This window comes from Mandrillus leucophaeus, unplaced genomic scaffold, assembly GCF_000951045.1.
Source record: "Mandrillus leucophaeus isolate KB7577 unplaced genomic scaffold, Mleu.le_1.0 Scaffold419, whole genome shotgun sequence".
Taxonomy (NCBI): Eukaryota; Metazoa; Chordata; class Mammalia; order Primates; family Cercopithecidae; genus Mandrillus; species Mandrillus leucophaeus.
Window position 1 is genome coordinate 490,211 of NW_012104465.1, and position 16,023 is coordinate 506,233.

The 16,023-nt window shown below is 44.1% G+C and overlaps 2 protein-coding genes across 3 annotated transcripts in view; one reads left to right on the plus strand and one right to left on the minus strand.

Moving 5' to 3' along the window:
• ZNF207 (zinc finger protein 207) overlaps positions 1-16,023 on the plus strand; it is a 71,710-nt gene that overhangs the window by 21,099 nt on the left and 34,588 nt on the right. The window lies entirely within an intron of this gene.
• Positions 158-11,206, minus strand: LOC105548690 (chromosome unknown open reading frame, human C17orf75). Of its 2 annotated transcripts, none has more exons than XM_011992859.1 (10): positions 11,020-11,206; positions 10,213-10,293; positions 8,824-8,949; positions 7,219-7,362; positions 6,908-6,965; positions 4,001-4,120; positions 3,452-3,516; positions 3,144-3,280; positions 1,996-2,099; positions 158-542 (listed from the first exon to the last, which is right to left on the minus strand). In XM_011992859.1, the coding sequence occupies exons 1-10, from the start codon at positions 11,157-11,159 to the stop codon at positions 327-329; spliced, it is 1,191 nt and encodes a 396-aa protein (XP_011848249.1). In that variant the 5' UTR covers positions 11,160-11,206; the 3' UTR covers positions 158-326. The 2 variants fall into 2 exon arrangements, with proteins under 2 accessions (XP_011848249.1, XP_011848250.1); XM_011992860.1 differs by having other exon boundaries at positions 4,001-4,115; positions 6,903-6,965.

Consider the following 16,023-nt stretch of genomic DNA (forward strand, 5'->3'; position numbering starts at 1 on the left):
CCAGGACTCAGTGAAGAAAATTCCACAACTCTCACATAAGCGTCTGTCCAGGACTCAGTGAAGAAAATTCCACAACTCTCACATAAGCGTCTGTCTAGGACTCAGTGAAGAAAATTCCATAACTCTCACATACGCATCTGTCCAGGACTCATTTGAAGATGTTCCTCAGATTTTTGTTTAAGTTAAATTGGTAAAATACGAAAAGAAAATCTGGATTGAGTTTCAAATCATCTTAAATAGCAATCCTATGAACAATTATAACTGCAATTTCAAACACTAAGACTTAAATATATCACTTGATCATACAATTATCTGAAAACATATGATTAAAAACTTTGGTCAAGAGCTTCTTTCATGAATTCTTCAAGGACAGCTACCACATTTTTGGCTTCAGGCATTTCTTCATGTTCCACTTTAACAATCTTCAAAAGTATATCTCCGCTACCACAGTTCTTTAGGAACATGTAACATTTAAACAAAGCATAATGATTCATTTCCGCCTGTCGGATAAATCTCTTCAAATTGTTTGTGTCTTGTATGGCCTAGAAAAAGATTACCCAGTTAAAAATGTGTTAAGTGAAATAATAATGAAGCTAAAAAAAATAACTCCTATCCAGCTGAGAACTCAACATATCTTCCTGAATTGTTTGCTTCTCATATTACATATTTCCAAAATTTACAGTGCAGTATGCTTTGCCCTTGGTAGAAGAAAATCTCTCTGTTTTTTTCTTGTTTTGCTCTTGTTGCCCAGGCTGGAGTACAATGGCTCGATCTTGGAGTTTGTACTCCGCCTCCTGGGTTCAAGTGATTTTCCTGCCTCAGCCTCTGAAGTAGCTGGGACTACAGGTGTGCGCCACCACACCCGGCTAATTTTGTATTTTTAGTAGAGACAGGGTTTCACCATGTTGGCCAGGCTGGTCTCAAACTTCTGACCTCAAGTGATCCACCCGCCTCAGCCTCCCAAAGTGTTGGAATTACAGGCGTGAGCCACTACGCCCAGCTGAAAATCTCTTATACGAAGTAAAAATACTTTAAAATAATCTCCTGCCTAGCATGGTGGCTCATGGCTGTAATCCCAACACTTTGGGAGCCCCAGGCAAAAGGATTGCTTAAGGGCCGGTAGTTTGAGACTAGCCTGGGCAACACAGCGAGATTCCATCTCTACAAAAAATAAAATAATTAGCCGAGTGTGGTGGTGCACACCTGTAGTTTCAGCTACTCAGGAGGCTGAGACAGGAAGATTGCTTGAACCCAGGAGGTTAAGGCTGCAGTGAGCCATTATTGCACCACTGCACTCCAGCCTGAGTGAGAGAGTAATATTCTGTCTCTTTAAAACAAACAAAACTCCTAAATAAGGTGACAACAAGTCTCCATCAGAATTCTTTTTTTTTTTTTTTTTTTTAAACAAAGTCTCACTCTGTCACCCAGGCCAGAGTGCAGTGGCATAATCTGGGCTCATTGCAACCTCTGCCCCCTGGGTTCAAGCAATTTTCATGCCTCAGCCTCCTGACATAGCTGGGATAACAGGCAGGTGCCACAATGCCCAGCTAATTTTTGTAATTTTAGTAGAGACAGGGTTTTGCCATGTTGACCAGGCTGGTCTTGAACTCCTGGCCTCAAGCAGTCCACCTGCCATGGTCTCCCAAAGTGCTGGGATTACAGGCGTGAGCCACCGCACCCAGCCCCCAACAGAATTTTGAAAACTTAGGCACTGAACCACTTTTTTTGTGCTTTGCAACTAAGATAAGTCGCAAATTGTGACCAAGACTGATGTTCCTTAAATATAAGCAAGCATTCAACCCAATTTATTAGAAATGATATGTATACAGAAGCTACCAAAAACTAAAGTAAGTGTCTTCTGATAATTCCAGTTTTGAGAACATCCTAATTAACAAGCATCACAGCTATAAAGCAAGTTTGTTACTCTGTCACTGGTACTAATTAAAATTCAGACAAAAATTTCATGTGCGACTTGGCACACAGCCAACTAATTACCTTTAGTTTAAAGTTCTCCAGTACTTGTCGGAAAAGAAAAGGGTTACCTCCTTCAGCACCATTTAAAAAAGCTTGCATCCAATCCTCACAAAACCGGTTACTTCCTATAAAACATTTCAGAGAGACTAAATAAAATGAAATTTTACAAAGCTTTATTTATTTATTTCAGACAGAGTTTCGCTCTTGTTGCCCAGGCTGGAGTGCAATGGCATGATCTTGGCTCACTGCAACCTCCTCCTCCTGGATTTAAGTGATTCTTCTGCCTCAGCCTCCTGAGTAGCTGGGATTACAGGTGCCTGCCACCATGCCTGGCTAATTTTTTTGTATTTTTAGTACAGACAGGGTTTCACAATATTGGCCAGGCTGGTCTCGAACTCCTGGCCTCCGATCCACCTGCCTCAGCCTCCCAAAGTGCTGGGATTACAGCTGTGAGCCACCACGCCTGACCCATTTATTTATATATAAAACATCTATAATTAATTATTTAAGACTTGTATAATGGCCTAAAAAAAATGGTGTGCTCACCACATGGCTAAGGAATACCAAAATGGCTGAAGCCTCCTGTATGCCCCTTCCCAATCACATCCTCCTTCCTTTCCCATCAGAAAGCATGATCATTCCCACAGACGTCTTTAAACTTTTCCCATATACCTTTGTGTGTGCCAGCCTTATCTACATTATTCTGCATATGTTAAAACTTTTATGTATTTTTTCTTTTATGGTTATTTCACTAAATAGTATGTTTGAGAGCTATATTGACACAAGTAGCTCTAGTTCATTCATTTTCACTGCTCTGTTATATTCCATTGCATGAATATAGCAGTTTATCAGTTTTCCTGTTGATAAACACTTAAATTGCTTCCAATTCCTTCCTTTTTTCAAATAATGCCTTTATGGACATTTTAAAATTCGTCTCCTTGTGTACACATACTAGAATTTCTTTATGTACTAGGCATGGAATTGCTAGGCATAGCATGATTTCCATGTTTCTAGAATTATATTGTTTTCAGCAAGTGGTTTCTCATTGTTTGAGATAACCATGTAAAACTGCGCAAGGCAGGAAGAATAAGGTTGTATCATATGCTCTCAGTGCAAAGATGGGGACTCGCAAGAGATGTAGGAAGGCTGCTTCAGAGGTTGTAGCTCACCTGCATTGCAGAACTGAGGCTGGGAGCTGCTGCAATCGATGACCACAGACTTATGTTGCTCCTCTGTCATGGCCATGCACAAAGAAGTCATGGTGCCTTCATGAATAAGTCCTTGAAGACTGGCCACACTCAGAAACCTGCCACACACACAAGTCCATTTCCACAAACAATATTGCAGGACGGAAGGGTGAAAACAAATTTATTTTGCACTAGGCTGGTGGGGAAGGGATGGGAGGAGCAGTTTACAAACATAGATGTCAATCTTGCTGTGGAAAATCTTTTCTCTTTGAAAAAACTGTGTTCTTTACCTGTTAATGTCTGTCTTTGTTTTTTCATCTGATTCTTTAACTTCAACAGGAGTATAACTCAAAGCCTATGAGAGAAAAATGAAACCTGATTGGTATATATATTCCAGTTTTTCTTGAGCAGCTACTCATGACTAAATGTCCCTATAAGTCCCTACCACACTGGACAACGATTGACGGGCACTGGTCACAAACTCTCCAGAGCCTTGTTCAGCCACTGCTCATTAACATTTTATAGAATCAAAATCATTTTGGATTTTTGTTTACCTTTTCAAATTGTTTTGGAAACTATACCTTTCCCAGATGACTTTGAAAAGTAATTATTTTTAAATGTTTTATCCTATTAGGAAGACTTAGCATTTGAAATCCAACTCTACCTTAGTAATATCACTTTCTAGATCTGAGAAAATAAAGTGTGGTCTATCTTGATAGCAAGCGTAGTTTCAATATTTGGGGAGGGATGGGAGTCATACTCGGAGAAAATCAGTATGTTTCTAAATGATCCAAAGTGATTCTCAGTTAAGGAAATGCTCTCGTTTGGGCAGTACTTACAGCATGTAGCAGAAAGGTAAGCTTTTCCTGAAAGAGAAGAACAACCCTTTGGATTGGGCATACAACATCCTCAAACCAGCTGCTCAGATAGGACTTTCTGTGACTCTCCAGGCCCCTTTCCTAAATCAAGAAAGAATGCCATTTGCTTTAATAGAAGCCTTCCCTTTAGTGGACTTCATATTTTCTTCATCATGTCCTTGATGGTAAAAAAGACCAGGATAGATACCTCCCTTTTTAAAGCTAACACCACCAATTCAAAAAAAGAAACTGCGATATATCTTTCCTGGCTTGTTGGGCAGGGTGAGGATTAATTCTGTGCTGAATTTATTTAAAACACACCATTCTATAAAATGAAGAGACTGAATTAATAGGGTTCCATGCTATTTCTTCACAGGGAAGAGTTGGGCATTCACATGCCCCTGTCCTCCCACTATACTGTGCACTCAATGGAGATACTCAATAATCCTCATTTCCCCAGCACTTGCGGTACAGTGTCTAAAACATGTATAGTATGAGCTTATTAAGTGCCTATTGAATGACTAAAGGCATGTAGATACAGAATTCATTCGTATTCAGAATGTGAACAGGGAAGGATACAAGTAACTCATCAAAGCACTCTACCCCACTTCAGATGTCAGGCATGCTGCCATGAGCACATCTGGCTTTCTAGGCTATGCTGCTCCCTAAAGACCAGTGTCACACAGGAAGAGCTCTAGTCTGGGAGAACAGCTCTATTAGACTTGCATCCCTTGCTCACTCCTGCACTATCCCTTCCTCTCTCCTGCAGTATCTTCTAAGTATGTGAAAAGTAAAACTACTACTATATATATAATAGGTTGTAAATTTGTGAGAGTCATGACTAACAACTGCTACAAGCTGAAAGCAGTTTTTGTTTGCTTTTTTGGGACAAGGTGTCACTCTGTCATCCAGGCTGGAGTGCAGTGGTGCGATCATAGCTACTGCAGCCTCAACTTCCCAGGCTCAAGCGATCCTCCCACCTCAGCTTCCCAAGTAGCTAGGACCACAGGTGCGTGCCACCATGTCTGGCTAATTTTTGTATTTTTTGTAGAGAAGGGGTTTCACCTTGTTGCTCAGGCTGGTCTTGAACTCCTGGGCTCAAGTGATCTGCCCGCTTCAGCCTCTTAAAGTGCTGAGATTACAGGTGTGAGCCACCACACCCAGCCAGTTTTTCAAAGGTTTGAATAAGTTGATATGGATATGCCTAATTCATAAAAGATCAATTAATGAAAATAGAATGTTTTTAAGAATCTTTGATGTTGAGTTCAAGAACAGCCATACTATTGCATAGCATGTCTTTGTGCCAGAGGCTGCATGGACCACTACTTCTGACCATAACACAAATCTTATATGCCTAGAAATCAGGAAAAGGACATCCTCTTCCTCGCCAGGCATGTTACTACATGCCATTGAATAGATCAAATTTTTCTTTCTTTTTTTTTTTTTTTGAGACGGAGTCTCGCTCCGTCGCCCAGGCTGGAGTGCAGTGGCGCGATCTCAGCTCACTGCAAGCTCCGCCTCCTGGGTTCACGCCATTCTCCTGCCTCAGCCTCCTAAGTAGCTGGGACTACAGGCAACCGCCACCGCGCCCGGGCTAATTTTTTGTATTTTTAGTAGAGACGGGGTTTCACCGTGGTCTCAATCTCCTGACCTTGTGATCCGCCCGCCTCAGCCTCCCAAAGTGCTGGGATTACAGGCATGAGCCACCGCGCCCGGCTAGATCAAATTTTTCATAGATACAAAACATCAGAAGTAGTCTTGTGAAACTTTCAGCACTTACAGAACTATGTTCCCTGTATCCCTTTAAAATCACCTGTGCTGGGTGTGGTGGCTCACACCTGTAATCCCAGCATTTTGGGAGGCTGAGGCAGGTGGATTACTTGAGCTCAGGAGTTCAAGACAAGGCTGGGCAAAATGGCAAAACCCCACCTCTACCAAAAATACAATTATCTGGGCATGGTGGTGCATGCCTGTGGTATCAGCTACTTGGGAGGCTGAGGTGGGAGGATCACTGGAGCCCAGAAAAGGCTGCAGTAAGCCATGATCGTGCCACTGCACTCCAGCCTGGGTGATAGAGTGAGACCCTATCTCAAAAAATAAAAAAGAAAAAGAAAAGAAAAAAGAAAAAGAAACCACCTATAGGCCAGGCACAATGGCTTGCATCTGTAATCTCAGCACTTTGGGTGGCTGCGTTGGGAGGATTGCTTGAGGCCAGGAATCCTAGACCAGCCTGGGCAACAAAGTGAGACCCCCATCTCGACAAAAAATACCAAAAGTTAACCAGGAGTGTTGGTATCTGCCTGTAGTCCCAGCTATTTGGGAGGCTGAGGCGAGAAGATTGCTTGAGCCCCAAGAGGCTGAGGCTGCAGTGAGCCTGATCGCACCACTGCCCTGCAGCTTGGGCAACAAAGCAAGACCCTGTCTTTAAAAAAAAAAAAAAAAAGTCACCTCTCTACTAGCTCACAAAGTGGCAAGTTTCTAGAATATAGGTGTCTTTGTGTCTATATGATTTGACAAGTAGAGCAATCACAGTATATTAATCATTTCAGTCTTTATTTTATTTTTTTAATTCTTTTGAGACGGAGTCTCACTCTGTTGCTCAGGCTGGAGTGCAGTGGTGCGATCTCGGCTCACTGAAACCTCTGCCTCCCGGGTTCAAGTGATCCGCCTGCCTCAGCCTCCTGAGTAGCTGGGATTACAGGCACCCGCTACCATGCCCGGCTAATTTTTCCATTTTTAGTAGAGTCGAGGTTTCATCATATTGACCAGGCTGGTCTCTGACCTTGCGATCTGCCCACCTCGGCCTCCCGAAGTGCTGGGATTACAGGTGTGAGCCACTGAGCCTGGCCCCATTTCAGTCTTTAAAAACCATTAAGTCAGTCACCTTACCTCACAATTCATGTTATTTTTCAGCCCTTGAACGTACTTGTCCAATTCAAGCCTGAAAGTATGTTCTTAAGGAAGCAATAAAGGATGAATAATGAAGACAGTATTTTGTTTCTCAACGAGAAATATAAAATCTCTCAAATAATGTGAGCTGCAAATGCAAGCAAGCCAAGGCAAAATGGCCACATGAAGGTATGAAATTCAACTAAATACAAGAGGAGTAGAAAAGCTTTTTGGAGGTTGGTAGTAATAGTCTTCCACCTGCCTTCCCATGTTTTTCTTCCTGATGTTCTCAAAAACCAAAGAAAGGATATAGCTCAAGTCCTTTTTCAGACCCTCCTAAAAAACAGACCACATATTCTGAAGGGTTATGTTCAGAGTCTGTCGTTACTGTTTCAGGAAGCAATTTTTCATTTTGGAAAAGGCAGTAATAACAACCAACTCGGTAACCTGGAATTCTAGAAAAGAAAGAAAATGTAAAATGCATTATTTTGGTTACTCATGCATCTATAATTTTGTGGACTGCTCTGAATTTCGGTCATCTTGATCTGGCAACACCATTAAACTGCCCACTAACTCAGAGATTCCCAGACTTCTTGTTGGTGTGCTTGTAGCAGCAAAGAAGAATGAATGTGTACCCTGGAGGGCTTTAGTTAAAGCAGCCACTACCATACATGAAATTTCTTTGAATTCTCCTGTCTTACGTGAAGAATTCACACAAATTTCACTCTAGTTCATACCCACATTTATATTTTAAAAAAAAGCATGTTCTCCCCTCTCCCAAACTTTTACAAATTGATGTTTCAGGCAGATGTGCCTGAAGGTGGCCTCATCCTTGGGACGTGGCCTCAAACTCCTGAGGGAACCTGTATGCTAACTTCACGGCCTGAATTGAACTATAATTAAGAGGTGTAATGGAGGCTGGACGTGGTGGCTCACACCTGTAATCCCAGCACTTTGGGAGGCCAAGGCAAGTGAATCACCTGAGGTCAGGAGTATGAGACCAGCCTGGCCAACATGGTGAAATCCCATCTCTACTAAAAATATAAAAAGTAGCCAGGTGTGGTGGTGCATGCCTGTAATCCCAGCTATTCGGGATGCTGAGGCAGGAGAATTGCTTGAACCAGGGAGGTGGAGGTTGCAGTGAGCCAAGATCAGACTACTGTACTCCAGCCTGGGCAACAGAATGAGTCTCTGTCTAAAAAAAAGAAAAAAAAAAAAAATAGAGGTGTAATGGAAAGACAGTTGGAATTCAACTAAGAATGCTCATGTTTAAGCCTGAACTCCATCAATTTGACCAGCCTCATGACCTGAGCTTACATAAACTTCTCTGAGTTTATTTCCTCATCTGAAAATGAAAATAAAAGTACCTGCTATATTTCCCCTTTGTAAGGAAAACTACAAAAGTTTGTGAAAATACTTTAGAAACTGTATACAAATTTAGTTTTAATAATCAACTCTTTCTTCTAAGTACAAAACTTACTAGTCTGGGCAACATAGTGGGATGCCATTTCTACCAAAAAAAAAAAAAAAAAAAATTTAAAAATTAGTTGGGCATAGTAGTGCCTGCCTGCAGTCCCAGATACTTGGGAGGCTGAGGTGAGAGGATTGCTTAAGCCCAGGAGGTCAAGGCTGCAGTGAGCTGTAATCACGCCACTGCACTCCAGCTTGGGCAACAAAGCAAGACCTTGTCTCAAAAAAATAAGCTAATTAAATAAAGTGCAATTGCGTGCCAGGGTCTCTGCCATTCAATTAATTCCATTCCACAAATGTTTATGTGTGAGGCCCAGTGCTCGGGCTGCCAGAGAACAAAGACAAATTCTGCAGGCCTAGTAGGAGCTGATCTTTTGGAGTTTCTCATCACTTCTCATATTTAGTTCAGAAACAAAAACTCAGGACACAGCACATTTTGCACTTACTTCAGCTCCACAGATGCAACATTACCCAGCCCTTCAAAGACTGCACCTTTTGAAAGACGCTTAGCAATAAAACTGCGCAGCTCTGGCTCCACTTCAGATGGTAGATTAGTATCCGCCAAGGAGAGGCTTGACAAATGAAAGACACACATTCTTTACCAGTGGACTAGTGTATTCACACCCATTAAGTCAGACAGAATGGTACCAAAGCCAGGGGCTCTTTTAAGGACGGGGGAAAGCTGTCCTTATAAATCCTATTGGTGAAGCTCCTAGGAATGTATGTCACTAAGTATGATCTACCTCATCAAATAGCTTAAAATATTCCTATTTTTCCAGCTCATTCTCTCCAGTACTGTGACTCCACTGGAACCCCCAATCCACTGACCCTACCTCTTTTTCACAGTTTCTCAAGTTTCTCATCTCATTTCCCTCCTTATTCCACCTTAATTCCATGGTCAGTCATTATAATCACATCCCTGCACACATTCTTATCTTTTTTATCTTTCAACTTCATTGAGGTATAATTGATGATTTAAAATTTTGAGGGCTGGGACCGGGCGCAGTGGCTCATGCCTATAATCCCAGCACTTTGGGAGGTTGAGGTGGGTGGACCACGAGGTCAGGAGATTGAGATCATCCTGGCTAACACAGTGAAACCCGTCTCTACTAAAAAAATACAAAAAAATTAGCCAGGCATGGTGGTGGGTGCCGGTAGTCCCAGCTACTCGGGAGGCTGAGGCAGAAGAATGGCCTGAACCCGGGAGGCGGAGCTTGCAGTGAGCCGAGATCATGCCACTGCACTCCAGCCTGGCCAACAGAGGGAGACTGTCTCAAAAAACAACAACAACAACAACAAAATTTCAGGACTGGGCAAGGTGGCTCATGCCTGTAATCCCAACACTTTGGGAGGCAGAAGTGGGCAGATCACTTCAGTCCAGGAGTTCAAGACTAGATTGGGCAACATGGCGAAACCCCATCTCTATCAGAAATACAAAAATTAGCCAGGCGTGGTGGTCAGTAGTCCCAGATACTGGGGAGGCTGTAGTGAGAGGATCACCTGAGGCCGGGGAGGTTGATGCTGCAGCGAGCCAAGATCATGCCACTGCACTCCAACCTGGGCAGCAGAGCAAGACCCGGTCTCAATTTAAAGGGAAAAAAAAAAAAGGATTTCTTTCTAGCTAATCACCAAGCACAAGTATGTGGATTTGTTTGTCCCAGCCTTGAATGAACCAGCCAATGAGGAAATCAGGATGAGGTTCCTAGGGGACAGGAGGAATTGATGGTTTGACTCAGGGAAAGCTCAGTGGAAATAGAGTACCCACTGACATGCACAGGCCAGAGATACAGGGAAGATAAAAGCACATGCATGAATTACGGTGAAGCTCTTTTTACCTGAAATCATCACCAGAGGGAGTTTCTGCATTTGTGCCACTTGGGCTTCCGTCATCACTGTCCCCTCGTTGCTGTGCCAATCTGCAAGCCACAAAACCAATAGTGCTATCAATTGTGGGCTCTAAACCAAGAGGAGTATGGGGGCCTTGCAAGCAGGGTAAGGCAAGGAGTCAACTAAAAATGCTGCAAGGTGGAAGTGCACTGCCTATCCTCATGACAAGGAAAACCCATACAGCAGTGCTGACAAGAGCCCCTTCTCTCTCCAGGCCACCTAAGGGATGGAGGAAAGGCTAAATACCCAGAAGGTTCAAGGAGACTCCTTTAAAAACCAAACTTGACAGGGCCAAGAAGGTTCCAGGAAAGTCACTCAGGAGAAGGGAAAAGAGGAAGCAAGAACAGAGGAAAACCAGAGGGTGGGGACGGGGGTGTGTGTGACAGAAATGGGAGAAAGTGGGGAGTGGGGAGATAATGACAGAAAGGAGAGGGGACGGGAACTGAAATTATTGAGCGTGCGGGGCACTGCGCTAAACAAAGGGCAGCCGCAGAGTAAGGAGCTGGGATGATATAGGGGCAGATGAAGGGCACAGGCATGGTTGGGCCAGGCATACAAGTCCACGATGGGGGCTGGGAAGAGCAGCGTGAGGCAAGGAGCGCCCTTCAGGCCAGAGACCTTGGCTGGGAGAGGAGAAGATGGCTTTTAGGAGCGGCCGGGCCGCCGGGCCGGGGGTGGGGTGCAAGGCCGGGCGGCGGGCCGGGGGCGGGGCCGCAGGGGCAGGCGGGCTGGCAGGCCGAGCTGGGCGCCAGCACCTGCTTCCGCGGTAGCTGTAAAGACAGTAGTGGCTGCTGGACGGCGGCTCGAGTCTCCGCTCCTCGGCTGAGCCTCCCTCCTCGCTACTCTCTAGCTCCTTTTCATCTCCATCCAGCGATTCCTGCAAGGAGGGGAGCATCGCGACGGCCTCTGGGTGGCCCTGTGTCTCCGCCAAACCGCTCCCCTGCTGCCGTGCAGCCGTCAGTATCCGGGCTCGTCCGGCTCCCGGCTCTCGCACACCTGCGTTCCGCTGGTTTTCCCGGGTTCGCAGGCAAAGACAGCCCTGGAAAGGGAGGCTTTTCACCCCACAGGGGCTGACATGCGTACTGAGTTCGCCTTTACTGAAAAACTTTTACCATTTATTTTGAACTTATTTTCCTTTGAGTCGTCTAGGAAACTTACTATGTGATGAGGGTGGCACAACTGCCTAGCCACATGGAGAAGAATAAGGCTACTTGTCTGCCTCCTTGTTCGCGTGCCAGCACGCACAGACACCCGTTCGATAAAAAAGTTAAGAATTTAAAATGAATTTTGTTAAAGTGAAAATATGGGATAATGTTAATTCTTGAAGTTAAGGAGGTCTTTCCAAACATAATAAAACAGAAATCATACAGGAAAACGTTTTAAAAATCTGACTATGTAAAAACTAAAAGGCCGGGCACGGTGGCTCACGCCTGTAATCCCAGTGCTTTGGGAGACCGACGCAGGCGGATCACTTGAGGTCAGGAGTTCAAGACCAGCCTGGGCAACATGGTGAAACTCTCTCTCTACCAAAAGTACAAAAAATTAGCCAGGCGTGGTGGTTCACGCCTGTAATCCCAGCAGCCCTTCCAGTCTCTGCCCATTACCCAGTTCTAACACCAATTCACATTTTCAGGTGTTTGTTTCTGCAACACCCTATTCTCCAGTACCAGTTTTCTGTCTCAGTTCATTTTATGATGCTATAAAAGGATACCAAAGAGTGGGCAATTTATAATCACCTCTTAAAGGCCCCACTTCTTAATAGTCTTACAATGGCAGTTAAATTTCAACATGAATTTGGGAGTGGACAAACACTTAAACCATAGCACCACGTGAAGGAGGAGGCAGACTGCAGTGATGTGTCTACAAACCAAGGAATGTCAGGGATTAATGGTCATCACCAGAAGCTAGGAGAGGACATGGAACAGATTCTCCACTAGAGGCTTCAAGAGAGTATGTCCCCACCAGCACCTCCATGTCAACTTCTAGCATCCAGAACTGTGAAACAATACATTTCCATTGTTTTAAGCCACCGTGTGTGTGCGTGTGTTTTGTATTTTTAGTAGTACAAACTTTATTCATAAATAAAACTTCATAAAGTTAAAAGCAGGGGCAGTTCCTACTTTAAAAAGGGAATACTGGAAGGCAGCCTGCCATTTTATTTCAAATTACAAGTTAGGTTTTTCAGATGGATAACAGTTGAGATCATTAAATCCCCTTCCTGCTTCTCAGATTTTCACAAAATAGTACATTAAATCCTCAGTCCTAAGCAATCCCAGCAGAGATTCCAAATTGCCTCTCAATATCAAAGTGGATAGCACAGTTTCTTCTCTTGCAATAAGGGTACTCATTTGATGAACAAGGGAGTATAGCAGTCACATCTTAAAAGATTGTGTTGCAGAAGTTACTGCCATGTCTTCATTCACAATGTGTATCCTCACCTCTATCTCTCATTTAGTAACATTGTCAGTTTCCTTATCTCTCATTTCAACTACATTTAAAAGAGGATTCTAATTGCGGACAACACACGACAGAGGCATTTCAGATCGGACAGTAGTCTCTTGAGATACACTTGATTTTAGTTTTAAGCAGAACTTCCTGGAGAGGTTAAGTTACAATACCACAGTCACGAGGATGGTAGAAAAACTCATAGTAGATATTTGGCAAAACATAGGTTACAAAGCAACCACCTCCTAGAAACACTTCATCGGGGTTCATATACAAATTGTGAAATATCATGGGTTTAATCCTGGCACAGAACCAAAACTGGGTGCATTATACTTGAATAGTTGACCAGTCCCCAGCACAGGTCCATATCAAGGAATGGAGAAAAAAGAGCCCTTTTAACCCCAAAATGGTCTTCATTTGCCCGGACTGAAAACCAAATCTCACTCAGGAAACAGCTGTATTTTTATTTTTTATAGAGACAGGGTATCTGGAAAGAAAGAAAGAAAGAAACTAATACAGAGTCCCCACAACAACCCTTTCTTCTATTGCAATCTGGATTTCTTCACATTCTTCCCTGTTAATCCCATTTTTTTCTAGATTATGGTTTATTCTCTTAATTTGCTTTGATCAAATCAAGAGGCAGGAGAATCACCTGATCCTGGAAGGCAGAGGCTGCAGTGAGCCAAGATCATGCCACTGCTCTCCAGCCTGGGCAACAGAGCGAGACTACGTCTTGGAGGGGGGGAAAAAAAGAAAGAAATAGAATTTTAGACTGATATGATTGGACATTGAATTCTAGGTTGAAAAGAATTACCCCAGCTGGGTGCAGTGGCTCACACCTGTAATCCCAGCACTTTGGGAGGCTGAGGCAGGTGGATCACCTGAGGTCACGAGTTCAAGACCAGCCTGGCAAACCTGGTGAAACTCTGTCTCTACTAAAAAATATAAAAATTATCCAGGCGTGGTGGCACACACCTGTAGTCCCAGATACTCGGGAGTCTGAGGCAGAAGAATCCCCATGTTGGTCAGGCTGGTCTCGAACTCCTGACCTCGTGATCCGCCCTCCTCGGCCTCCCAAAGTGCTGGGATTATAGGCATAAGCCATGACCGTGACCGGCCCAAATCAGTCATTTCTCCAAGAACCTCAGGTTGCTTTTACTGGAGAATGGTATTATAAACCAAGACCCGGGGGCAAAGTATGCTTGCTATGGGGCATTATTGCTTCTAGGCCCTCTCAGCTGATAAGACAAGGAAATATATGTATCTATACTAACTTGAGTATATACCCATATCCATAAATATTTCTCTGTGTATCTATTTTAAAATAAACATGAGTTCATACTGGTGTCTCCAGCCCTAATCCATGGCCACATGGATCATTCTAGCCTCCTCCCCTTGCTTATCTATAAACCCACTACAACGAGAGGCACAGCATGGTAGCTCACGCCTGTAATCTCAACACTTTGAGAAGCTAAGACAGAAGGATCACTTGAGCCCAGGAATTCAAGACCAGCCTGGACAACAAAGCAAGACCTTATCTCGACAAAAAATAAAAAAATTAGCAAGGCATGGTGGCATGGCCCTGTAGTCCCTGCTACTTGGTGGGCTGAGGTGTGAGGATCCATTGAGCCCAGGAAATCGAGGCTGCAGTGTGCTACGCTTGCATCACTGCACTCTACCATTCTGGGCCACCGAAACCCAGCTAATTTTTATTTTCATGGAGAATAGGATATTGCTTTGTTGCCCAGGCTTGCCTTAAACTTTTGGCTTCAAGTGATTCTCCCACCTCAGCCTCCCAAAGTGCTGGGAATGATCTAGCCCACTAGGCCTTCTTTAATTTCTAACAGCATTTTTTTTTTTTTTTTTTTTTTGAGACAGAGTCTCGGTCTGTCGCCAGGCTGGGCGCAGTGGTGTCATCTCGGCTCACTGCAACCTCTGCCTCCTGGGTTCAAGTGATTCTCCTACCTCAGCCTCCCAAGTAGCTGGGACTACAGGCACATGCCACCAGGCCCAGCCAATTTTTGTATTTTTAGCAGAGACAGGGTTTCACCATGTTGGCCAGGATGGTCTCTCTCTTGACCTTAAGTGATCCACCCGCCTGAGCCTCCCAACTAACAGCAATATTTTATTGCTTTCATAGTAAAAGTATTTTAATCTGTTTGTGGTGCTATAACAAAACACTACAGACTGGGGAATTTATGAGTAACAGAATTGTATTTCTTTTCTTTTTTTTTTTTTTGAGATGGAGTCTCACTATGTCGCCAAGGCTGGAGTATAGTCGTGCAATCTCAGCTTACTGCAACCTCCACCTGCAAGGTTCAAGCCTCAGCCTGGGTTCTCCTGCCTCAGCCTCCTGAGTAGCTGGGGTTACAGGTGCCCACCACAATGCCCAGCTAATTTTTGTATTTTTAGTAGAGATGGGATTTTGCCATGTTGGCAAGGCTGGTCTCGAACTCTTGATCTCAGGTGATCCACCCACCTCAGCCTTCCAAAGTGCTGGGATTACAGGCATGAGCCACCACACCTGGCCAGCATTTTATTTCTTTTCTTTTTCTTTTTTTTACCCTGAGATGGAGTTTTGGTCTTACTGCCCAGGCTGGAGTGCAATGGCGCGATCCTGGCTCACTACAACCTCCGCCTCCTGGGTTCAAGCGATTCTCCTGCCTCAGTCTCCCGAGTAGCTGGGATTACAGGCGCCCGCCACCACGCCCAGCTAATTTTTTTTGTATTTTCAGTAGAGACAGGGTTTCATCATGTTGGCCAGGCTGGTCTCGAACTCCTGACCTCAGGTGATCCACCCACCTCAGCCTCCCAGTGTTGGGATTACAGGCGGAAGCCACTACGCCCACTGAATTTTATTTTCTTATGGTCTGGAAATTTGGAAATCCAAGATCAAGGTACTAGTACTCAGTGTCTGATGAGGGCATTCTTGCTGCATCCTCATTTGGTGGAAGGCAGGAGAGAGTAGAAAGTTTAGTTCCTTCCAGCACTTTAATAAACTCACTAATCCACCCATTTACTCACGATTTAATCACCTGCTAAAGGTCCCACCTCTTAATGCTATCACATTGGTGATTACGTTTCAAGCAGTTGGGGGAATATTCAGCACATTGCAATATGGTTTTGAAGTTTTTCATTTTTTAATTCATTTTTTGATAGAGATGGTCTCACTATGGTACCCAGGCTGATCTCACACTCCTGGCCTCAAGCCACCCTCCTGCCTCGGTCTCCCAAAGCACTGGGATTACAGGCTTGAGCAACTGCACCCAGCCTGAACTTCCTTTTTTTTTTTTTTTTTTTTTGAGACAGTCTCC